At 46.1% G+C, this 25,601-nt stretch overlaps 1 protein-coding gene across 1 annotated transcript in view; it reads right to left on the minus strand.

The window, feature by feature from the left end:
• LOC144817928 (putative tetratricopeptide repeat protein 41) overlaps positions 1-25,601 on the minus strand; it is a 391,161-nt gene that overhangs the window by 195,746 nt on the left and 169,814 nt on the right. The window contains exon 4 of the mRNA XM_078674882.1: positions 17,707-17,870. Coding sequence (XP_078531008.1) covers positions 17,707-17,870 — 164 coding nt within the window. The remainder of the gene's footprint in view (positions 1-17,706; positions 17,871-25,601) is intronic.

The following is a 25,601-nucleotide window of genomic DNA, read 5'->3' on the forward strand; positions in this document are numbered from 1 at the left end:
TAAGCGGCGGGTTTCATAGGCAGGGATGCCAGCGAACAAGCTATTGCCATAATCGAGGCGGGAAGTGATAAGGGCGGAAATAATAATTTTAAGGGAGTCGAGAGAAACAAAACGAGAGATTTTCCGGATCATTCGGAGGGAAAGAAAACAGGAGGACACCACGGCACTGACCTGGCCATGCATGGACAGGTCCTGTCTGACCTTGATGCCCAGAGTTTTAACAGAGGGAACGGGGGTGGGAGGGGGGCCAAGGATGGGAGGCCAGAAAGCAGGGGACCAGGGACTGGATGAGCCGCCAATCAGGACAAGCTCAGTCTTATCTGGGTTGAGCTTGAGGTGATTGGCGCTCATCCACCCAGAGATAAAGACCATGGTGGAATGAAAAAAGGATAGAGAGTGAGAAGTAGAGGAAAGATCAAAGACGAGCTGGAGGTCGTCAGCGTAATTATACACAGAGACCCCCAGCTCAAGAAGAGAAGAGATAAGAGGGTGAATATAGAGGTTAAAGAGAAGGGGAGAGAGAGAAGAACCTTGGGGGACCCCACAGGGCACCGGGAGGGGAGAAGCAGAGAAGCCGGGAAGGTGAACGGCTTGAGAACGCCCTGTCAGGAAAGAGGTGATCCAGGAGAAGGCAGAACCTCGTATGCCCGCTGCGCTGACACGGTCCAGAAGAATGTTATGGTCGACCGTGTCAAACGCAGCGGACAGGTCGAGGAGGATCAGAGCTTGAGGGGAGTTGACGTCGGCCTTGGCCTTAAGCTCGTCGAGGACGGCCAACACCACGGTTTCAGTCGAATGACCCGAGCGGAAGCCAGCTTGGTGAGAAGCCAGAAGCTGGCTCTGCTCAACATAAACAGAGAGACAGGAAGTAACATAAGACTCAAGAATTTTAGCCAGATAAGGGAGGAGAGATAGGTCTGAAGTTAGAGGGAAGAGAAGAGTCGAGACCAGGCTTTTTAAGAATGGGGGAAACAATAGCAGATTTGAATGAAGAAGGGACCAAACCAGTGGAAAGAGAGGCATTAAGGAAAGAGAGAGGGGTATCAGGACAGGAAGAGAAGAGGATTTTAAGAATACGGGCAGGGGCACAATCAGTGGGGGAACCAGACTTGATTTTGGTGAGCAAAGCTAGGAAAGAGTCCAAAGGGAGGGGGGGAAAAGAGGAGAAGGAGGATTTAGGCGCAGGGGGAGCAGAGTGAGGAGGAGTAAAAGGAGTGACCAAGATGTTAGATTTGATTTTTACAATCTTCTCGATAAAGAAGTTGTTAAGAGAAGAGCAGAGGGCCTGGGAGGGAGTGAAGGGAGGGCAAGCACGATCAGAGGTGGCCAAGTTGTTTACCAAAGAAAAAATTTCTTTAGCTTTGTTGGCCGAGAGCGCCACTTGTTCAGAAAAGTACTTGGTCTTAGTGGCCAGGATGGCCTGCTTGTACACTTTAAGAAGGGTTTTGTATTTGGCCTTATGGTCAGGGCAGTAGCTGCGGCGCCAAAGGCGCTCTGAGCGTCTAAGCTCCAGTTTAAGAGTCTTGAGCTCCGGGCTAAACCAACGGTGAGCCTCATGAGGGCGGATGGATTTGACTAGCTTGAGGGGGGCTACTAAATCACATGCAGAAGAGAGCCAATTACCAACTGCAGCAGCCTGTGAGTCAAGGGGAATACCAGTGAGATCAGGGGAAGAAGAAGCAAGGGAGTGAGAAAGGGAAGCTAAGTCAGCACGATTCCAGCTACGGGAGAAAACATTCTTGGGGCGAAGGGGCTTGTGAGGGGAGCCAGTAGTGATAGAGAAAGAGATGAGGGAATGGTCAGACCAGGTACATGGGAGGACACAGGGGGGGGAGACTATGTCCTGAGATGACCAGACTTGGTCCAGGATGTGTCCAAATTTGTGGGTGGGAACCTGGACGTGAGACTTAAGGTTGAGACAGAGGAGAGTGGCCGTGAAGTCCTTAGATGCTGAATCCTCCCTGGGATCGCCAGGCCAGTAGTTAAAGTCCCCAAGCAAAAGGACAGAGGAGTTATTAACCACCAGCGTGGCGAGAAGTTCCTGCAGGGAAGCCACGAACAGGGGCATGTTCAGGGGAGGGCGGTAAACAAGGACGACGGTGAGAGGTGCCAGCAGATTGGAAGAGCGAGCAACCAGGAAGTCCACTCCAGCAATGGGTGCTTGGGGGAGAAGCTGAAATTGGATAGTGGATCGGACAATCATGGCAACTCCCCCCCCAACCTTGTCCGTGGGGCGGTCAGCCCGAAGGACATAGTAGGAGTGGGGAAGGATGGCAAGAATGTCGGGGAGAGAAGCCTCCGAAAACCATGTTTCCGTTAGGAATAGAAAATCAGGGGAGTCTGTAGTAAGAAGATTAAACAGGTCGAGTTGGTGTTTGCCTGCCGAGCGAGTGTTGAGGAGAAAAGCGGAAGCAGTGTGAGGGGGGGGTAAGGGTCCAATGGGGAGGGGATCAGTGTCTGGCGTAGGGAGGGGAAGAATTGGGTGAGGAGACACAACACGGTCTGAACGGGGAACATAGATATCTAAAGCAACTAGATGCTGCGTGAGGGTGTGGGGGAGAGGCACGTCAATGGTATAGGAGAGAAGTTGAGCAGGCGTGTACGACAACAAGGAAGCAGGGGGTGTAGCCCCTGGTCCCGGCCCGTCGCGGACGGGCGCAGACGGGCTTAACTTAGGCGCAACTTCGGCACGCCTTCGTCGCGCCCGCTGCGCTCGTCCGCTGCGCGGCCGGGATAATGGTGCCATAAGTAGGAGACCGGAAGTAGCAGGGCGTGGCAGGGGGTGGAGGGACAGAGGAGCTGCCCCGCCAACCAGAGAGCAGCCCAAGATGAAGCACACGCCCGTCCCCGCCCTCGTGACCTGCCCGTCAGAGGGGGAGGGAACGCTCAGCGTGGGGCGCTCTGGAGGCGGCTACCAGGAAGTCCCAAGAAGATAGGGGGTGCGCGGTGTCCTCAGCGCAGCCCCTGAAGCAGGAGCAGGGTAAGTAAAAAGTGTCCAAGCACTTGTTTAAAAAGATCGTTGCGCCGCGCCTCGGCAGCGTTGTTGCTCCCGGCGAAGCCTCGGGAGGTCTGGGGATTCAACAGAGCTAGGCGGGACTAGCCCGGCAGGAAGAAATTGCCAGGGGGGGAGGGACAGAGGAGCTGCCCCGCCAACCAGAGAGCAGCCCAAGATGAAGCACACGCCCGTCCCCGCCCTCGTGACCTGCCCGTCAGAGGGGGAGGGAACGCTCCGCGTGGGGCGCTCTGGAGGCGGCTACCTTCAGATTAAAAATCCTCATGGTACCTCTGTAATATTTAAATCACTTTAAACCAATCTACACATAGAGCTCCCCCACCCACACTTCACATCAGCATCTTATTTAAAAAGACCTCTGGAACAGATCCCCCTCGAGGGGCACGTTGGGAATTGGAACATCGGCCAAACGAGGAGCTGCCTGGTGATGAAGCATGACACCCACCTGGGTGTGTGAGGGCACTTGCTTCTGAGCAATCAGATCCCTGGGATCTGCTAGCTCAGCTTCTCTCCGACCTACCTGTGTTCTCCAATGTTCTTACCCCGAAAGGAATTCATACTCTTTGTGCTCACAGTTATTAATGGATAACAGGTTGTGGGTTTTTGCTATTTATGGAATAAAAAATAGCTATTCAAATGGGTTAAATGGATTAAAGGTGGAATTAATTTGGAAACAGATACAATATGGATTATTTGATTTCTTTTGTATTCTTTAATGTTATAATATTCCTTTGAGGGAGCGCAGTCCGAAAACTTCACGGCCAGTGCAGTGTGGGTTTCTCTGAACAGGTATTGAATCTGAAGCATAAGAAGGGGGTCTGTGCCACGAGTCACAGCCACCAAGGGTCCACTGAATTCTGTGCCTCAGCATTATGTTTAGGAGTTCTTTCACCAGAATCATAGGTGCTGTAGAAGTTTCATTTATTTCTTTACTTACACAATTAATCTGTTTTGCTGTATTACAGATGTTTTTTTGTGGATGTGATGGTTCTTAAAAGATAAGAGAAAAGCTACACGGGTATTGAGTTTCATTAACAATATCTCTTTATATATTTGTTTTAAAAGGGTACTGTTACAATAAATAAGAAAAACAAATTCATCAAAAACAAATGGACTAGAAACAAATGAATTTTTCTTCACATCCACTTGTGCTGTAGTCCACTCTTAGTAAATTGATAACAATGAATCTTGCATAGCCTAAAACAATGATTCAATTGTCTGAATTATTTAAACTTAAAAGATATGGACAAAAAAATCGACGTTTCGGCCTTGTAGTTGTTACATCCTTAAGGCCATCCTCAGGACAATTCAATCTTTAGAGAGTAGAGACCCCCTGTGAAAGATACAATAATCATTTTATTACCTTTCTTGTATAACAATTAAAAACCGTGTGCAAATAGAGATGTAAGGCTCATTACAATACTTATCTTCTTGGCTGTGACTTAATCTAGTATATACATTTAATGCTTGAATAGGTTGACCCGACTTATACTTTTAATCAACTGACCTTTTTTTACATTGTGAATTCCTTACAAAAATGTCTTCATTGTCAAACCTGCGTATATATATCAATGTCCTTTTATATAATGCATTGAATATGTGGAAACTTGGTCATGGAACAACTTGTGAACAATTATATCCTGCTGCTGGTATCCTTAGCTGGCACTTGTACTTTGCTGCCGGTATCCCAAGCTTGCTTTTGTATTTGAACACAATTACTTAGTATTTTAAATGGTATTACAAATTGTATACCTTTTGCCACACACTAACTAACATTTTTCAAAGAAATATATAGTATTAAGAGACAGCATTTCATTGATAATTCATCTCTGTGTGTTTGGTACCTGCGTATTGTCTAGATCCACACAATTCTAGAAGCTTAAGTTGACTTGGAGTTTCAAACGACCTGCCAAAAACTGGTTCTAATTGCTTGTAAGTGGCTAGTGGCAAAGCCCTCTACATTGTATTTATAGATCTGCTGAAGTCAGAAAATTACCTTCTCTTGAAAAATAATTGAGCAAGGAAAGATGTTGGAATCGGCGTTTTGAATCAGCGTTTCCACAGCGTATCTAAAGAAACGGATTCACTTGGTTATGACATTTATGTGATAGCTGATATATTTACCGCAAAATGCTCAGATAACTTTACTCTAAAGAACGTTTAAATGGGTGTATTCAGATGCTGGAAAAATCTACCGTTGCCATTACCTAAATAAATAGACCTGCGCTGATGAGATATCCAATTGTATATTTACTGATGCTTTTCGTAAGCTGGCTACCAATGTGTTGCAATTTTACGAAAGGACAGCATTTAATTTTGGAGGTACTAGTACATTAAGCTATGCGCGGTTATTTAGAGTCCTGATATTTATATCGAACTCTTTGTATATAGGGCTGGCGCTAAAGTGGTATGGCAACGAGAAACTAAGCTTCTACATAATTATGTTAAGTTAAAATGGTACGACTACGAGAACTTAGGCATCTATTAGCAAAGAGTTCGCATACTCGTTTATAAACGACCGAACTAGTACACTTACTTGTTCTGAATGCAATGTTTGTCTCGATCGTAGCGTAGTCTCACGAGAAATTAACTCAGCTGTGACACGCCTTGCTTCTATTTAAATACCTGCTGTCGCCCGCCTTTTTATTATGTATAAAGGTATCTAGATTTGTTAACCCACTATGGCGGCCATCTTACAGTGGAGTCCTTCGTTGTAGAGCATACTGTGTTTATTATTTACAGATGGAATCCTATATTAAGATACCGACATCTGGGCTTCCCCTATTTTGCAACTTGGGTATGCTCAATCCCTATATTTTGGTGTATAATTTAGAGAGCGTCACTTTTAGACATTGTTTTAAGGTGTGACGATATATTTTCAAGATTTTCCTTTCATCATTTTTCAATTGCAATATTCTACCTAATGTAATTATACAAACTGATTTTCTTTCCCACATTTTTAAATTGCATTATTGAACCAAATGAAGTTATGCATAGTGATTGCTATGTTTCACGTTATTCTGGTTCAGCGTGAATGTCTGAACGGCAAGGTGACAGAACTCAAACAATTGTCGAATTGCAAAACCACAAATGTGGTTTATTGCGTGAGATGTCCCTGCGGATTACCATATATAGGGAAAACAACCCAGATGGCCAAGCAAAGAATATTGCAGCACCAATCACGGATACGCTGCAATGTAGAGAATGCCCCATTGGTGGAGCATTATAGAACTTTCAAACACAGCGAGAAGGAAATGGACTGGTGGATCATAGAAGTGGTGAAACCCACCATAAGGCAGAAAAATGTGGATCAGAACCTAACCATGAAAGAAAATCACTGGATAGAGGCAGTCAATAGCATCAAACAAGGTTTAAATTCAGCTACAGAGTGGCATACACTGGCATTTCTCAGATGATTATCAGCACAACATTCGAAGAGTTTTAGATAAAACTCAAACAACACAACAGAAAATAGATTGTGCGCAGCATCTGGGCTGACAGTTAGGTAGCTTGAATATACTGTTCATTGTATTATAGTACCTGTAAAGAAGTTTTTTATGTAACTGGAGAGACATCGTTAAAACCCAAAAGGATGGCAGCAAACATGGTATTGAATATGTGATGTCCTTACGTATATACTGGTTACACTGGTTACCTTATGAGATATATAAATGTAGTTAATATCAAAACTATTAGAAATCAAGATGAGGTTCTGTGTGCTTTAGATATATCCTTTATTGCACCGCATTAATATACTTCGCAAAGCTTTGAACATCTATTTATACTGTGAGCGCATATTTAAGCGACAGAGAGAAGAGTTCTGTAATGGTGCACCCAGGAACCAGAATAACGTGAAACATAGCAATCACTATGCATAACTTCATTTTGTTCAATAATGCAATTTAAAAATGTGGGAAAGAAAATCAGTTTGTATAATTACATTAGGTATAATATTGCAATTGAAAAATGATGAAAGGAAAATCTTGAAAATATATCGTCACACCTTAAAATAATGTCTAAAAGTGACGCTTTCTAAATTATACACCAAAATATAGGGATTGAGCATACCCAAGTTGCAAAATAGGGGAAGCCCAGATGTCGGTATCTTAATATAGGATTCCATCTGTAAATAATAAACACAGTATGCTCTACACCGAAGGACTCCACTGTAAGATGGCCGCCATAGTGGGTTAACAAATGTAGATACCTTTATACATAATAAAAAGGCGGGCGACAGCAGGTATTTAAATAGAAGCAAGGCGTGTCACAGCTGAGTTAATTTCTCGCGAGACTACGTACGATCGAGACAAACATTGCATTCAGAACAAGTAAGTGTACTAGTTCGGTCGTTTATAAACGAGTATGCGACCTCTTTGCTAATAGATGCCTAAGTTCTCGTAGTCGTACCATTTTAACTTAACATAATCATGTAGAAGCTTAGTTTCTCGTTGCCATACCACTTTAGCGCCAGCCCTATATACAAAGAGTACGATATAAATATCAGGACTCTAAATAACCGCGCACAGCTTAATGTACTAGTACCTCCAAAATTAAATGCTGTCCTTTCGTAAAATTGCAACACATTGGGAGCCAGCTTACGAAAAGCATCGGTAAATATACAATTGGATATCTCATCAGCGCAGGTCTATTTATTTAGGTAATGGCAACGGTAGATTTTTCCAGCATCTGAATAAACCCATTTAAACGTTCTTTAGAGTAAAGTTATCTGAGCATATTGCGGTAAATATATCAGCTATCACATAAATGTCATAACCAAGTGAATCCGTTTCTTTAGATACGCTGTGGAAACGCTGATTCAAAACGCCGATTCCAACATCTTTCCTTGCTCAATTATTTTTCAAGAGAAGGTAATTTTCTGACTTCAGCAGATCTATAAATACAATGTAGAGGGCTTTGCCACTAGCCACTTACAAGCAATTAGAACCTGTTTTTCTCTGGCAGGTTGTTTGAAACTCCAAGTCAACTTAAGCTTCTAGAATTGTGTGGATCTAGACAATACGCAGGTACCAAACACACAGAGATGAATTATCAATGAGATGCTGTCGCTTAATACTATATATTTCTTTGACAAATTTTAGTTAGTGTGTGGCAAAAGGTATACAATTTTTAATACCATTTAAAATACTAAGTAATTGTGTTCAAATACAAAAGCAAGCTTGGGATACCGGCAGCAAAGTACAAGTGCTAGCTAAGGATACCAGCAGCAGGATATCATTGTTCACAAGTTGTTCCATGACCAAGTTTCCACATATTCAATGCATTATATAAAAGGACATTGATATATATACGCAGGGTTGACAATGAAGACATTTTTGTAATGAATTCACAATGTTAAAAAAGGTCAGTTGATTAAAAGTATAAGTCGGGTCAACCTATTCAAGCATTAAATGTATATACTAGATTAAGTCACAGCCAAGAAGATAAGTATTTTAATGAGCCTTACAGCTCTATTTGCACACAGTTTTTAATTGTTATACAAGAAAGGTAATAAAATGATTATTGTATCTTTCACAGGGGGTCTCTACTCTCTAAAGATTGAATTGTCCTGAGGATGGCCTTAAGGATGTAACAACTACAAGGCCGAAACGTCGACTTTTTTGTCCATATCTTTTAAGTTTAAATAATTCAGACAATTGAATCATTGTTTTAGGCTATGCAAGATTCATTGATATCAATTTACTAAGAGTGGACTACAGCACAAGTGGATGTGAAGAAAAATTCATTTGTTTCTAGTCCATTTGTTTTTGATGAATTTGTTTTTCTTATTTATTGTAACAGTACCCTTTTAAAACAAATATATAAAGAGATATTGTTAATCAAACTCAATACCCGTGTAGCTTTTCTTCTTAAGTATTTTGATTACTGTGTCCAAATTTATAGGACAAATCACAATAATACCAGGTTTAAATTCAATTTAGTTGATCAGAAGCACATAAGTTTTTGCGATCAATTACCTGTGATTCAATTTCTTTAAAAAAATTCCCTTGTTGGCATCTTTATTGTATTAAACTTTAGCCCAAGCTCGCAAGGGTTTATTGGGTCTCCCACCTCTTATATAACTAAAAGATAAGAGAAGCAGGGCTGTCTTAAATACCATGGAATACATAATGGTTAAATTACATATATACATCAAATAGGTGTCATTACTATACAAGATATTGGTTAGACAGAGGTAAGACTGGAGAACACATATATTCCGGCAAATAATATAGTGCTGCGTTTGACGTGACACTGCATTCAATTGAACTATGAAACCACAGGAAGTAATAGCACATGACATACAGCCCAAATGACACCACAGCAAATGACAACACTTAACTGTAGGCCCAGATTAAATCACAGGAAGTGGGATAGATATTTCCTTTGGAAATAGAAAGCTAGCAGATAACTTTATATTAAGACTCAAGAGCAGATTAAAAAATTATCACAAGGGGCAATATTGGGTCCAGTTGTCGATCCAATTATTTCCTATCCTGGTGCTGCCTGTTGCTCTAATCCAGAGTTCCGGTGTTAGGGCCATAGCCTTGCAGTCGTAGGGTACATAAGTATCCACCTACCCCGTATGCAAGTCTGTTTCTTTCTATTTAGGGGCCTATTCCAATGTCGGACGGACCTAAGTCAATCTGACATCGGGCAGGAGCTGTAACCGACTGACCTGCTGTCATCCGTTACAGCCCTGCTAGTATGACGCGACCGAACAGGGTTCGGTTGCATTCGTATACCTTACAATGAAAGCATGCTTTCCGACCGGAAAGCATGCTTGCAATGTAGAAAGCAGGGGTGCAGTTCATCCCTGCAACCTGTGGCCGGCACCCCAAGGTGTCTGCCACCGGGTGCAGGAATCAACGGCCCTCCGGCGGCCTCACACCCATGGGGGCCCTGCTGGGGACCTCCAGAGACAGCTTCTGGCTGCCTTTTTGTGCCAGACTGACTGGCACGAAAAGGCAGTGAAAAGCTGCCATCGTACTCCCTCGGTCGTACAGAGGCGACCGGGGGAGTACTGGAGGATTTCCGGACTGCGGACAGGTTCTCTGAGCCTGTCGTCCGCAATCGGGAAATCCGAGTCGGATTCCTTCCCGACCGAGCCCATCGGAATGGCTCGGTCGGGAAGGAATCCGGCCGGCACTGACCGATTCGGTCGGAAGGGCTCCGAACATGATTCGGAGCCCTTCCGGCCAAAATCGGAATCAACCCCTAAGTGTAACGCCCTATGTCTCTTGGTGATTCGTTATCTGTCTTTCCCCAAGTGTCCCTGTATCTCCTACATCACCCTAATCTTCCAGTGTCTTCCTGTCATCTATTTCGCCAGATGTTTCCCAAGTCTGTCTCCCTTTGTCCTCTTATGTATCCAGAATCTTGCTGTATCACCTAATTATTCGCCTGAGTGCCCACCAAGTCAACCATTTCTCCCCGGGTTGACTAGTATCTCCCTAGATATGTCTATGACCTCCAGTGTATCCACCTTCTGGTGGCTCCTTGTATCCCTTTGTGACTTGCGGTATATTCCAGCATCGATCAATATCTCAATATGCCTCTCCACATTTCCCAATATCTTCCTGCATCCCCATGTTGCGGTATGTTTCTCAGTATCTGCTCATGCCCTTGTCCCCTTCTGTTTCTTGTCTCTGTTTACCATATATCTGTATCTCCCAGTGCACTAGACACCCCTCCCCCGCCCATCCAGGATCCCTGCTCACCACCATGGTTTCCGGAAGTCAGTATCTTCCCAGATCTCTGTCTCCCGTCTCAGAAATTCCTCTTGTTGCCCTGTGTCACTCTCCCTGCCAGTGTCAGTCTGTGTCATCAGCCAATGTCTTCCAGTGTCTGTGGATTTCTATGACCGGTGTGTGCATCTCACTGTCAGCTTCTCACCTTGTTAGTGTTTACTCACTGTCCACAACCATTTCTCCCAATGCCGATGTTTCCCAATGTCAGAGTCTCTCAGTTCGTGGCTGCCAGTGTTCCTGTCTGTCAGTGTCCTTGTCTGTCAGTGTTGGTGTCTCCAGGTGCCAGGTCTAACAGGGTCTGTGCCTCGAAGTGCCTGTGTATCTCAGCGTTGTTGCCTCTCAGTGTCTTTTTTTTCTTTTGTTTACAGCGTTTTATATAGCGCAAACCTGACCCAAAGGTATCGAGTAACAGAGTGCTTTACATGAGCACCAGTTGCATAACAGGAGGACACATTCATTTTTGTTAGGCACGGGGAGATTAAGTGATTTGCCCAGAATCACAAGCTGTCCAGCGTCATTGCCAAGACTCGAACCCAGATTCGAGGTCGACCACCATAGCCGTTAGGCCAACTCCTCTCCTCTGTATTTTCCACTGTCTGCCTCTGCTAGCATTCTTGTCTCCCGCACCCATGTTTCCCAGTATCTGTTTTGCAATGTGTTCCTCCCGGTGTCCATGTGTTCCAGTCTCCACCTTCCACTGTATGCCATGGTCAGTGTCCATGTCTCCCAATGTCTGTATCTGTCCGTGTCCCTGTCGCTGTCTCCCTGCCTACCCTGTCTTAATGTCATGTTTTATCTCTTTCTCCCAGTACTTCAAGTTAGAATAAAAGGGACTTCAAGACAATGGACAGAAGGCTGGTGCCCATGTTATTTTTCCATGGAGGAATGTGTAGTGATGTAACGGTCTAGTTTACTCACGTACACGCATCCACGCATCCGCAGGCCAGGCGTGGTCTGCGGGGTCCAATAAAAGAAGGACGCGCGCTCGTGCACGTCACTTCCGACCGTGACACTGTGTGTGCCTGAGTGTTGTCGCGGCACCGCGCCTCCCCCTGCGCAAGCGTCCACCACTCAGAGGGGGCCAACACACACCCCCACAACATTGGCGACGAGCGGAGGGGGCCCAACCCTCGCCCGTCTACCGACAGCCTGCTCGGAGCGGTGTGCTCCTCTCCGCTGTGCCTACCGCGTGTGTCCCGGCCGAGCCGCCTGCCCTCGCTCGGCGGGCTCTTCCTTGTCCTGCCTCCCTGCCTGGGTCTTCGGTGGCGCTGGGTGCCCACCCCACGTTTTCCCCCCTCTTCAAAGAAAAATCAAGGGGAAAGAAGAGGAAAGCAGGAGCGGAACAACCGCTGACACAGCGACTGCTCCGGCCGCCTGGAGAACGCGACCGGCTGCCGAATACCACGCATCCCGCGTGAGTCAAGTGCCGGCGCGACACCCTGCCAATGCTCACGCATTGCGCGTGAGCCGCGAAAAACGCCCTGTGATCCCTCACGCATCGCGCGTGTGCTGGGTGTGGACAAAAGGAGGCCCTGCCACGCCCTGGAGGGCACTATTGACGGCCTGGTGCCCACAGGAAGTCCCCAGACGACATCACGACGCCATCAAGCCACGAGAGGCCTACCACGCCTACGACGAGACCGAGGTGAGCTGCCCAGCTACCACGTGGCGTCAGAGAGCGGCGCAAGTAAGACAGCGACGGTGCCTGCAGCAGTACATCTGCCTACAAGGACAGCTTCGCCATGGGGGACGGAGACGCACCTGCTCCCACCATCAACATCCCATTTCAGCATGCTGCTGCGGGGGTGATACCACCGTTCAGCGAAGCAGCGGACCCGTCGACGGCCTCACCGCGATGGAAGATCTGGCTCAAGAGGTTGGAACATTACTTTGTGGTCACGAGAGAAACAGACAATGCGGTAAAAAGATCACTGTTACTTCACTATGCGGGGGATGAGATCTTTAGACTCTTCAAACACTTAACCAATACGGGCGCTGCGGATAGCTATGACGCAGCGGTTGCAGCCCTCAATGGCCATTTCGATCCCCAATTGAATGTAGACTTCGAAGTATTTAAATTGGGCCAGGCCCGTCAGCGGGAGGGAGAGTCGATGGACCAGTTCCATACCCGGGTTAGAGAACTAGCCAGCTCCACGGATGAGGACCAACCGAGAGCCATAAGGCGACAGATTATCCAAGGGTGCCGAGACAAGACACTGAGAGGATTAATTCTGCGGAAACCCGGAATCTCCCTGGAAGACATCTTAATCCTGGCCAGGTCCCACAAACTCTCAAGCGTCAGAGCCACGGCCATGGAACAGGCCCTGCACAAGACCGCCGTCAAACCCGAACCTATCAAGGTGGAACGGGCAGATGCCGTGCGGCCGCAACCACGTGGATCGCCACCGAGAGGACATCGGCGAGATCCACCCCAAGCCCGGTGTGGATATTGCGGCCATGAACCTCACGCGGCCAAAGACTGCCCAGCCCAGGGGCACACATGTGCGAATTGCGGGATCCCAAACCATTTCGCATCGGTCTGCCGCAGAAAGAACCAATCCAAGAACTTCAAAGGACCACGGACGCCTACCAAGGCCGTTCGTCAACTATCACTAACTGAATCACCCCCGGTGAAGACAGAGAGGCACCTGCCCACAGTATATGATGACTCGGAGTCGGAAGACGAAGAGGCATACATCGTCTCGTTCGCAAGGGAGCTCAAGCAGCGACGACGACCATAGCCAACATGCATTGTTCAGATGGGGAACAACGAGGTCAAGGCCATCATTGACACTGGTGCCACGGTCAATGTGATGGGCCTGCAACAGTTTAACAAACTACGCCCACGGCCTGAAGTACTACCATCCAAGACAAGAATCTTCGCCTACAGAGCAGACACGCCACTGCCCCTCAAGGGCAAAATCATAATACCCATCCAAGCCGACGAGTCAGAGGTAATGGCGACTGTCCACATCATCAACCGCAAGGCTGACACCCTGATAAGTAGCCACACGGCGGAGGACCTGAAATTAATAGCATTCGCTAACCGCATCAGAGCACACCAAGTGGATGAGCTATTGGGACGATTCCCGGAACTCTTCAGAGGACTGGGATGCATCAAGTGTTAGCCTGTTAAACTCCACATTGACAAATCTGTCACTCCCACTGCACTACGCCACCGGCGGATACCGTTTCACCTTCGCCCATTGGTGGAAAAAGAACTCGAGAAACTTGAGGGCCTGGGCGTCATCGAAAAGGTCACGGGACCCACTCCATGGGTCTCGCCCATGGTTATTGTAGAGAAACCAAAGCAACCGGGTGAAATCCGTTTGTGCATCGACATGGGGTTACCAAACACCGCCATCCGAAGGGAAAGACATCTGACTCCCACTATGGACGACATAGTGGCCGACGTCAATGGGTCGAAGTGGTTTTCCAAAATTGACCTCAACGCGGGATACCACCAATTGCCACTAGCGGAGGAAAGTCGTTTCATCACCACCTTTAGTACTCATCTAGGTCTCCGACGCTACAAGCGGCTAAATTTTGGCATCTCGTCAGCGGCAGAGGTGTTCCAAAACACAATCAGAGAACTCCTGTCTGGACTACCTGGGGTGATCAATGTCAGCGACGACATTTTGATACACTCTGCCACCGCGTCTGAACATCACAAGCACCTCCGGGATGTCCTAAAGAGACCGAGTACCCATGGAGCGACACTCCACAGAGAAAAATGTCAATTCTTTCAACCTTCAATTGAATTCTTTGGCTATGTGTTCAACCAAGAGGGAATCCAGATTGACCCGAGGAAGTCCAAAGCCATAAAGGACGCTCCAGCGCCGAAATCCCCGACGGAGGTGAGGAGTTTTCTGGGGATGGCCACGTACTGTGGCCGGTTCATTCCGGGCCTGGCTACTCGAAGCGAGCCTCTGCGAGCAATGACCAAGGCGGACGCCGCGTGGCAGTGGGGCCGGAAGGAAGATGAAGCTTTTCAAGGTATCAAGGATGCCCTCTTGGAGAAGGCCACCCTTTCGTACTTCGACCCCGCCAAACGCACGGAGGTGATCGTCGACGCCAGTCCGGTGGGCCTTGGCGCGGTCCTGACCCAAGAACACGAACCCGAGCAATGGACAGCATTAGCCTTCGCCAGTAAAGCTCTGACCCCAACCGAGACCAGGTACGCACAAATCGAGAGAGAGGCTCTCGCCATCAAGTGGGCCTGTAGCCACTTTCACTTGTACCTACAAGGACACTCTTTCGTCATGGTCACTGACCACCAGCCTTTAGTGCCCATCCTCAAGGGATCTGCACCCCACCCACCGCCTCGCATCGAGCGCTGGGTGATTCAACTTCAGTCGTATGAAATGGAGGTGGTGTATCGTCCAGGGGCCAAGAATCCTGCAGACTATCTATCGCGTCACCCCACACAACCAGAGCCGACACCGGTGGATGATGACTGTGAGGAATACGCACGGTGGGTGGCACTCACCTCATGCCCACAATGCATGTCAATAGAAGACATCAAGGAAGTAGCCACCGCTGACAATATTTACATGAGATCACTACAGGCAGTTCAAGATGGCTCATGGACTGACTATCTCCGCCCACCTAACTCCTGGACTGCAGAAGACAAAGAGGCACTCACGAAGATTTGGCATGTCAGGCACGAGCTGAGTGCCACAGAAGACGGAGTGTTACTCAGAGGATCACGGCTAGTGATCCCACAAAGGCTAAGGCACCGAGCAACCCAACTCGCCCATGGAGGACACCAGGGCGCGACGAAGATGAAAGCACGTATGCGGGGAAAAGGTGTGGTTCCCGGAGCTTGAGACCACAGTGGACGAGTATGTAAAGAACTGCCTGTCGTGTCAGTTAACCAGTGACCCAGAAAGACCTGCACCAGTAATTACGGAAGAAGCTTGCACGTCACCATGGACCAAGGTCAGCATAGACTTTGGTAGTTTCCCGGGGGAAGGCCACACGTTGGTGGCCATTGACGCTTACTCAAAGTACCCGTTGGTGGAAAGGGTTGTCTCCACTGCATTCACACACGTCGGCCCGGCGCTAGAAAGAATGTTCTCTATGTTTGGATACCCCACCAAAATACGGAGCGACAACGGACCGCCATTCCAGGGAACTGAGTTTGCTACGTTTCTAAAATCCAGAGGCATCTTGCATCGTCGTATCACACCTCAATGGCCCCAGGCCAATGGGGACGTCGAGAGGTTTATGCGGACACTCAATAAAACATTCCGGATAGCGGTGGTGGAGCAAGCTGACCCCGAACAGAGGATGCACGAATTCCTACGGGAGTATCGGGGAACCCCTCACTGCACCACGCAAAAGAGCCCATGGACCCTCATGTTTCAAGGCCAACGACGAGACCTTCTTCCCAGCCTCCCGGGGCGGGTGCCGGACTTGGCCCACACGGAAGACACTCAGGAACGGAGGCGACTAGGGAACCAGCGAGCAAGTCGGCGCCGGAGGGCGGCTCCAAGGATCCTAAGGCAAGGGACCCGAGTGGTTATACGAAATAGGCGTCCAGGAGGCAAGTTCCAAACGCGGTACGAGCCGGGCACTTGGACCATAACATCTACCAAAGGCACCATGATCACGGCAAGGAAAGGCGAAGAGGAAATCTCGAGGAACATTTCCTGGTTCAAAGCGATCCCGACAGCGTCTAGACAATGCCCAGAAAGTATGGGAGAAGACGGTGGATCGCAGGTGGCCGCCGTACCGGAGGAAGAGAGCAGCCCACCATCAGGGAGTCAGACGGAGAGATGTGAGTCGGAGCCGATATTCACGACCCCGTCGGATGCGGTCATGGACCATCACCAAAACATGGAGAATGGTCGGGGCCACGCGCAGAGGTACAACCTGCGGCCCAATCCACCACCGAGCCAAAAGTTAAAAGACTATGCCTGTCTGCTAAGGCCCTGAAGTTCACATCAAGGGACACGCGAGCACAGGAACACTTTGTGGGGGACCCCCACCTAGTTGAAGAACACTGATTGAACTGTGTGGAAGAAAAGAAAAAGTTTTATGGAGTTGGATAGGGATGTAGTGATGTAACGGTCTAGTTTACTCACGTACAGGCATCCGCAGGCCAGGCATGGCCTGCGGGGTCCAATAAAAGAAGGACGCGCGCTCGTGCACGTCACTTCCGACCGTGACACTGTGTGTGCCTGAGTGTTGTCGCGGCACCGCGCCCTGCCCCTGCGCAAGCGTCCACCACTCAGAGGGGGCCAACACACACCCCCACAACAGAATGGACAGAAATACCCGTACAACCGTGTAATGGATCAACACTCATCATGTGCAGTCACAACTATCCTGCCAACCATCATACTCAGTCCTGATCTTCAAGGAGTGTCGTCTGCCCACAACACCCTTGACCAGGGTCATGGATGACATAGACACCTTGGCAGGAGGATAAGCCATGCCAATGAAACCAGCAAACTCCCAGCACTGGCAATGTGCACCCCTCCTACAGCAGACCAGTCAGTACCCAACAAGATTTTCAGCACGTGTGTAGTACACTAACAATCAGTGTAATGGGCGCTGTTTCATATGCCCTCGGAAAATGCTAACCAGAGAGAAGTATACACATTTCAAAGCTGCTTCGCCTATGGTAGTAGAAAGTATTTTTCATTGAATATGGTCGAAAGGAAAGAGTGTTTTTAAATGTTTAAATATATATGTGCTTTACATACATTTAGATCGTTCTGGTGATTTCACAGACTGAGAAAAATGGCTGCCCTACCTATAAATCCCTTTCACCTTATACGCAAAGTATAGAGTCTTCATACTGATGTGATGAACAATTTACAAATGAAATACAATTTAGTACATGAACCAGGCTCTTGGTAAAAAGCATCGGGACACAATATAAAACGCAGCCACAGAAAAGAAACACATGATAAATTTAGTGGGATGCAAGATCACCTTTTGTGTGGAAAGGCCATACACTCCACTCAATTCGTCAATCCCGTCGAGGACCACAATGCACTGCTGTAAGTTTATGGACGCGAAGAAAGCTTCCACAACAAGAGGAAACTCCCACACATCGGCGGTCTGTTCACTAAATGTGAAAATTCCACGCTCTGTACCTGCAGCCCGGGGATTTAAAAAGAAGCAATTTCTTTAAAATGCTGGAGGTGACACTTTAAAACTTAATCCAGGCAAAAATAATTTGTTGACAATGTAATAAAAACATGAATATTTACCTAACAACTATGTTATCAATTTTGATCTGATCACAATTATTTACTTCAAAATAAATTCATAGATTGGATAAATTGTCCACAGTTAGATACAAAGAGTTATCATTTTTCTGATTAAAAAACATGGAAAACAGTGACTCTTTGGATCCCCTTCTCTGTGCCAAGATGGCGCTGTTGATAAGGGGCAGAGTATTGAGTAACCAGTTCTGGGGGAACCAGGTATCGTATGCTATGCTACTAATATGAGTACATAATCAGTCAATGATATGGTATTGCAGTATTGTCACTAGGCCGGGGAAGACCTGCCAAATGGGTCAGAGGCTTCCATTGCAGCCTATAGGCAAATTATCCTGGTGTTTGATAGGTAAGAACAAAGGGAGTACCAAATTGCTTATGCATATTCTAAGTCAGAGCTTAAGTCCCAGTAACAAAATAGGTCAGATCGCCATGATTTTCAGAACATTTTATCGTTGGTGCTCTCTCTGCCAGTGCTGTACACTGCACCACGGGTGCTGCCCCTATCGTTCTGTCCCTGTATCAGTAACATTGTTGTTTATAGGCCTTTTTTGCACTGCAGATATGTTTCCAAAGTGCTAGAGAAATGCCAATGCTGTTTTTTAAGTGTTTTCAAAACTTTTTGAAATCTGTATTTATCGGTTTTTATACAGCTGCCTACGTACCAAATAGAACTGTGCTTTTCTAGTATTTACAAAACAGGATGCTTTTTGAAGTGATTTTTATAAGGAACATATTTAAAGAAAAGGAGGAGTACAGCAGGGTATGTAGTGTCTCCCCCATGATAGTGTGTCCAGAGGTAGTCTGTGCTCACCATAGAAGTCTATGTATTGCACTCTCACTGATACTCACAGACTGTTGCATGCCAACTCACACTCACTCTTTCTGGGATCTATCTCGGTAACAAGACTATCAGTGTGTTAATAGAGTAAAAACGTTTTGTATTCAAAATTTGTAATACAGAAATTCATGGAAACTATTTTTTTCTTTGGGGAGCAGGGGGTTGTAATTCACCTGCTCCTTATTAAATATTACAACATTGTAGGGGTAAACAACTCTGCCAACAGCACAAAACCCTGCAGAACTTTAACTATTTCAAATTTCAACAGATTCATTTAAAGCACTGCATTGCAAAACACCTGAAACCTGATGCTTTCAGCATGCTTGACACTGCTTTTCTGCAATCTTTGTCTGGATGCATGAAAATGCTACTGGTATTATTGCATTAACGTTTGAACTGACAGCACATTGTATTCTGGGGCTTGAAAAGTTAAGGTTCGGATTGCAGGTATGGGATCAAAAGCATATTGAATAAAGGGTACGTGGATAAAGCTGAATGTGTCATACATGAGGATGGGACACACTGCAGCTATGAATTTTTGTTATGCTGTTCTAATATATGGAAAATTTCGAGTAATGCTTTCACCATTGTCAAGACACATTGCATTGAAAGCCTGGTGCGTTAAGCAATTGACCTACTATCAATTCGGACTTGTGAGCAAAGGGACCTGATATAGGAAAGATTTTACGAATTGTGTTTCTATGGGAAGATGAGGTTGTACATATTGATACAAATTTAAATGAGCCAGACATTACTCTTATCAGTAACAGAATCAAAGACAGCCAAAGATCAAATATGATTTGGGGCCCGATTAGGATGTCGGGCAGAAATACTCCGACAAGCGGTCAGAGGCTCTCTGCCCGAAATCCTGGGTTTTCCCCCGACCGCAGTATTTCGATGACGGTGGTCGGAATGAAACCAGCAGGGCGATTCTGCTCGTCTTCCGTCAGGCTCTGTGAGCCCATCGGAACAGGAGCGGAATAGTAATCCCTATAATGATGGAGGAGCCAGGCTCGGCTCCGCCGTCGAGATTATAATGCCAGTTTCCGACAGCCAATTCATGTTGGCCTTTCCGACATGGTTTGGCTGTTGGAAACTGACTTTGGGGGCCCCTAGCAGGACCCTCTTCCCTCCTTGCCCTCTGCCCTATGGTGCCCCCTCAACATCCCTGCACCACTTGGTGCCTGCCACATGGTGCAGGGATGTTTCAAAACCTCCATTTCTCAATGGACGTTTTTGTTGCGGACCGCCCGCTGCACAAGCTTCCATTGAGAAATGGAGGTCTGCAACTGCACCATGGACGGTGGCATCAAAATACTGCGGTCGGAACTGCCAACCTGAGGTCGGGCGGTTCTTTTCCACAATGGTTTTGGGCGGACAAAAGTCCACCGAACATCATAATAAGGCTCTTAATATTCCCATGTTCTCTGCAGTGTTTGAAATAATACAATCAGCCCTGAAAATATCCTGCATCTTTAATCTAAGTACATAAAACTGAAAAAAGGCTCAAGGAAAAAGAAACTTTTCAGTGATATTGCTGAACAACAAAATGCAAGCAGACTAGTATTAAGCCAGTCTTTTCTGCTGCTGCCTCCTATAACAAAGTCACATTGTGTTGACCCCTTTAGGAATAAATACAAAATTGACATATTCTCCCTCATTTTATTTTCTTTAAATTTTTGGACCTGCAGGTGTTTATCACTGTTCATATATTTGGTATGGCTTTATCAATTTCTATAAGTTTAAACCTAAAACAAAATAGCCTACTTGTATTTAGTAAGCACTGTTGGTGTGGTGCAGATATTCGGCCTAATAGGATCTGCTAGACTCAGGAACACACTATGGAGAGACTTGTAGCCCTGGAAAAGTGAGGGCAAAAAGGAACAAGAAGATGATAGGATAAGACGCAGGTAGACAGATGTACAGACACACCCACACACAAAGGCACACACACACACAGGCACACATACACACACTGCCCGTTCACCCATCTCCTCCAGCACCCTTATATATCCTCTCTCTCAGCCCCTGATGCTCTGACACGTGTCTGAATTACTGGTAGTACGCAGATACTTCATATGTAAAACTATCTTTCTAGAACTACTTATTGCTTCATTGGGTGGGAATAAAGGAATGTTTCCATTATGAGTGATTTGTAGTTTCGAAGGGTGCTGCATCATATATTGGATTTTATTATTTTAAACCAACCTTCTAACTTCTGGTGAACGCTTGTCTTGCCAATTGGACTGCTCTTGATAAATGAAGATATCATTCAGATCCTGCTTCTCTTTACGCTTTTATCTGCAGGGTGCAGGTGTTTGTAGGTAAAAAGGTGCAAATGATAGGTCTCAAAGGTGTAATAGATGCTGAACTTAGGGTATAACCTCTTTATAAAAATACAATCTTCTTGACCACACCCAATCAGGCTTTACCAGCAACCATAGCACGGAGACAGCACTCATTGCCACCACAGATGAGATCCGCACCTTACTGGTCCAAGGAGAAACAGCTGCCCTCTGCGGAGTCCCTCAAGGATCATCTCTCAGCCCTACCCTGTTCAGCATGTACATGACACGACTCGCTGATGTCCTCAGAACTCACGGCATCTCCATCATTTTCTAGATGGATGACACTCAGCTCATTGCTTCTAATGTCCGACAAGTCCTCCATGATCAGATCCAACTTTACCAAATGCATAATCTACATAGCAGAATGGATTTAAAAAACTGCCTAAAACTCAACTCAAATGAAACAGAAATACTGATTTTCGGGAACAAGGACTCCCCCTGGGACTCCACCTGGTGTCTGCTGGAGCTTGGTCCAACACCTATACCCACTAACCATGCAAGAAACCTGGGAACTATCTTAGACGACAACATCAACATGGCCTCACAAGTGGACGCAGTCAACTCTTTCTGCTTCAACATATTATGCTTCCTAAAAAAACTCTTCAAAAGGATCCCAGTGAGCACCAAGCATACAGTCACTCAAGCCCTAGTCACTAACAGGTAAGACTCCAAGCACCTCCTTCACTGACTTCAGACCATCCAGTAGGCCTCAGCCAGACTCATCCTGGACCACCCACGTCCCCCACACAGCCTGTTAAACCCCAGAGAACTCCACTGGCAGCCAATACACAAATGCTGCCAATTCAAACTCCTCATGGCTGCATGCATGCAAGGCACTGCACAACATAGGATCAACATACCTCAACTTCCACCTTCATGGTCACTAACCCACCAGACCCCTACACTCAGCCTCCCACTCCCTTGCACACACACACACACACCCATATCCGTAAAAGCAGAACGGGCGATCTAGCCTACTCCTACTTTGCACCCAAAACATGGAACAGCCTCCCTCCACACATCAGGGCCTCCTCCTCGCTTCTAGACTTCCGCAAGTGGCTGAAGACTTGGCTCTTCAACTAACCGCCAGCAGACAACCTACAAATCTGCTCCAGCAGCTTGATGTACTTTGGGTGATTAGTTGCACTCTAAAAATCCAAATAACATACCATAATATACATAACATAACACTGGAGGTTCTGGCAAACAAGTAATCCATCTATCGGTTGTGGGGGACCTAAACTCCTAATGGTACTTTGAGTCCTGCACTGTCCTATTAACGTTGGGAATGCAATTACAGTTTCTTATGGTATGACTTGGTTAGTCCTGATCGAATGGAGTCCAAGTGCAAGATTTCCAGCGCTGAATGATCTAGTCAAACATTGAAACACCCTACAGTAATGTTTTTGCTCATGACCCTACACAATTTATGTGAAAGGTATATGTACACTGGGCTTCATCCTTATGAATGCATCTGACCCATTCAGGGGGCCATCAGCACTGAAAGATCTTGACTGACTTTCACCCTCTGTCTTTAACCTTGTGCTACCGAGGCTCGAATAAAAGAGTTTTGTATACAATCATGCAATGTTAAACTATGTTCAGGTTCACATTAACGCGATCAACTTTTTTCATAAAAAGGTTGTAAGGTGTTAGGCAATTAAGAGCCTGCCGTATTGTATCTCTTCACAATCCCCTTCCTCTAGAGTTATTCTTTTTTTTAAAGATATCAAAAAGATCCATTGATGATGCCAAGAGGACCAGTGGCAAGAGACATGCGCTATGAGTCTATGACAATAATAGGATGAGGATATTTCTACTCTTGGGTACCACACATGGGTCCTCTCTTCTCATCTGACACACAGTAGAAGAGGTTCCAGGGCTTTTAGTCACTGTTGGATATAGCTTTGGTTCCATTGCTAGGCTCACATTCTGGATATACATTATGTGGTATTTCTATTGTGAAAACTTAGCCAAAAGGCAGCAGAGCTCTGTACAGGGTCAAAGACAAGCATATGGTCAAGGTATGATAGGAGAGGAAGAAGGTAGAGAATGGTTAATACTTTGTGATGTAATGTTCTCTAAAGAGGTACATCTTTAACTCTTTACTAAATATGAGCAGTGCAGGGTGGTGGTCCTGATGGATACATAGATGGGCTTCCAGGTCCTTAGTGAAAGTTGTAAAAGGCCTATTATCTTGTTTTTTACTTTTTTACATTTCTTAGTTTGCAGCCTCGGGTGTCGTGATGGCTTTATAAATGTTGCAGCTGGTTTTTAAAATGGTGTGAGCCAGCAAGTGGTGCCAATGACGTTCCTTCAGTAAGGGGGCTATGTGATTATATATCTTCAGGCCCTGGATGAGACATTCTACTGTGTATTGAATGCTCTTACTAGGAGTTATAACACAGTGAGTTCCTAATACAAAGTCACAAAGAGGTCATCAATATACCACTCCATTTAATCTGAGGAGTTACGCCGCTCACAGCTCAATGCCAGAGTGAGTGAGTGAAAAAAGGCTAATGTCTGTGTCCAGAGCACAAGCGATGCGATACATATGGAAATAAAAATACTAACATGACGGTACTAGAGCAATAGAAAAAAGCAAGCAACAAACACAAAATCTACCTAGATCTGGAGCAGTCAAACCAAAACTAAACAAGGTGAATAAACATGAAAGCCCTAATGCAGGCAACGAAATTGTGTGTTCCATAGCCTGGTTTGATAGTAAATAAACAGGAAGTATGACGATACATCGCAAACTAAAACAACGCATGCCTTTGCATCGCAGTTTTTAGTTTGCATGTACCGTCACAACGCACGATTGTACAACGCAAACATTACTTCGCATTTCCTTTGCAATGCATACAAAATCCCTTTACAACCCAACCAAATCCTCTGCATGCTTTTATATCGCAATATGTTTTTCCAAATAACCACCCCACACTAATACACTACCCTACATAACACACACTCCACAACAGTACCCTATAGTACAAAACAATACACTACCCTAAAGCCTAAAACGGTGCACAAACCACAAACCCCTGACACCACCCTAAGCCCTAAACTGTTAAACAGTACCCTACACTACGACCACCTGACACTACCCTAAGCCCTAAACCCTAAAACTCTACCCTAAGAGCAGCTGATCCCCTGACACTAGCCTAAACCCTTAGCCCTCAACCCTAAAACACTACCCTACCCGATGACCCCCTGACACTACCCTCAACCCTAAGCCCTAAAGCCTAAAACACTGTCCCTTACCTCTCTCTCCTCGTGTTTCCTCTCTCCTGGTTCCAGTTCCAGCGTGGTCTCTTCCTCGTCTCCGTCCCGGCGCACATCCTTCCCTGGAGCCGTCCATTACATCACATGCGTTTTAAAAAAGCATGCATTTTAAAAGCGCAAGCGATGTAATGTGACGTGTCGTATAGTGTACGCGTGGTAACGTTGCATGTGTTGTAACGCATGTGACATAACAGCATGTGATGTAACAGCCGCGATGTGATGGCTGTTCGCCAAAAAAACAACCAATAAATGAGGTGCATAGGGCTCCTTATGCCCCTGGACCACGATTCTACTGTACCTGCTGCTCTATTGAGTGAAACTAGGTTTAAAACTACAGGGGCAGAGTAACTGAGGAACTAAGCAGGTAGAATCAATCCTAAAGTCAACTTAAAATGCCGGCAAAAACAGCTAACTCCAGGGGTTACCTAAGGCCTCAAAGTATGCAAGAAGTGACTCAGGTAATTACCAGTAATCTTCATTCCTTTGAGTCCAGATCCTCCTCATCACGATTAGTAATTCCCTAGTCTCAAAGACATTGTTTATCTAGCCTGACCAAAACTCTACCCCACATATGGTGCCATTACCTCCTTAGCCGCCTTACTTGCACATTCCTTACACAAAGAGGCAGTACCCAAGCAGAAAATCTGATTGATTCCTTCTCATAAAAAGACAAAACAATAGAAGTTCAATGCTATTATTTATACCTGTGAATTTATTATAGCTGTGTGAATATGCACCACGTAAGTGTTCTGTACTGAAGATAACACATGTGTACCACAGTCTGCAGTAAAGCTACCACCTAACCACAGATAACAATGTGCAATAAAAGTATGATGAGAAGACCACATCCTCCTGGACCTCCCTGAAGCATTCGCCACAGACACACACCCCATTCTCATCAGACGCCGATACAAAATTAGCATCCAAGGACCTGCTCTCCAATGAATTTGCTCATTCCTCCCGGTACACAAGCTATCAGGCCAGCATCTTACTACTCGGAAGCCTATAAATGTATAAATAGAGTGCCTCAAGGTTCGTCCCTCAGCCTCACCCTATTCAACGCACAACATGATCCCTTTGGCTAACAGCATTCTCTCCTGCGCAGATAACACTCAACTAATTTTCTCT

Source organism: Lissotriton helveticus, chromosome 1_1 (assembly GCF_964261635.1).
Source record: "Lissotriton helveticus chromosome 1_1, aLisHel1.1, whole genome shotgun sequence".
Lineage (NCBI taxonomy): Eukaryota > Metazoa > Chordata > Amphibia > Caudata > Salamandridae > Lissotriton > Lissotriton helveticus.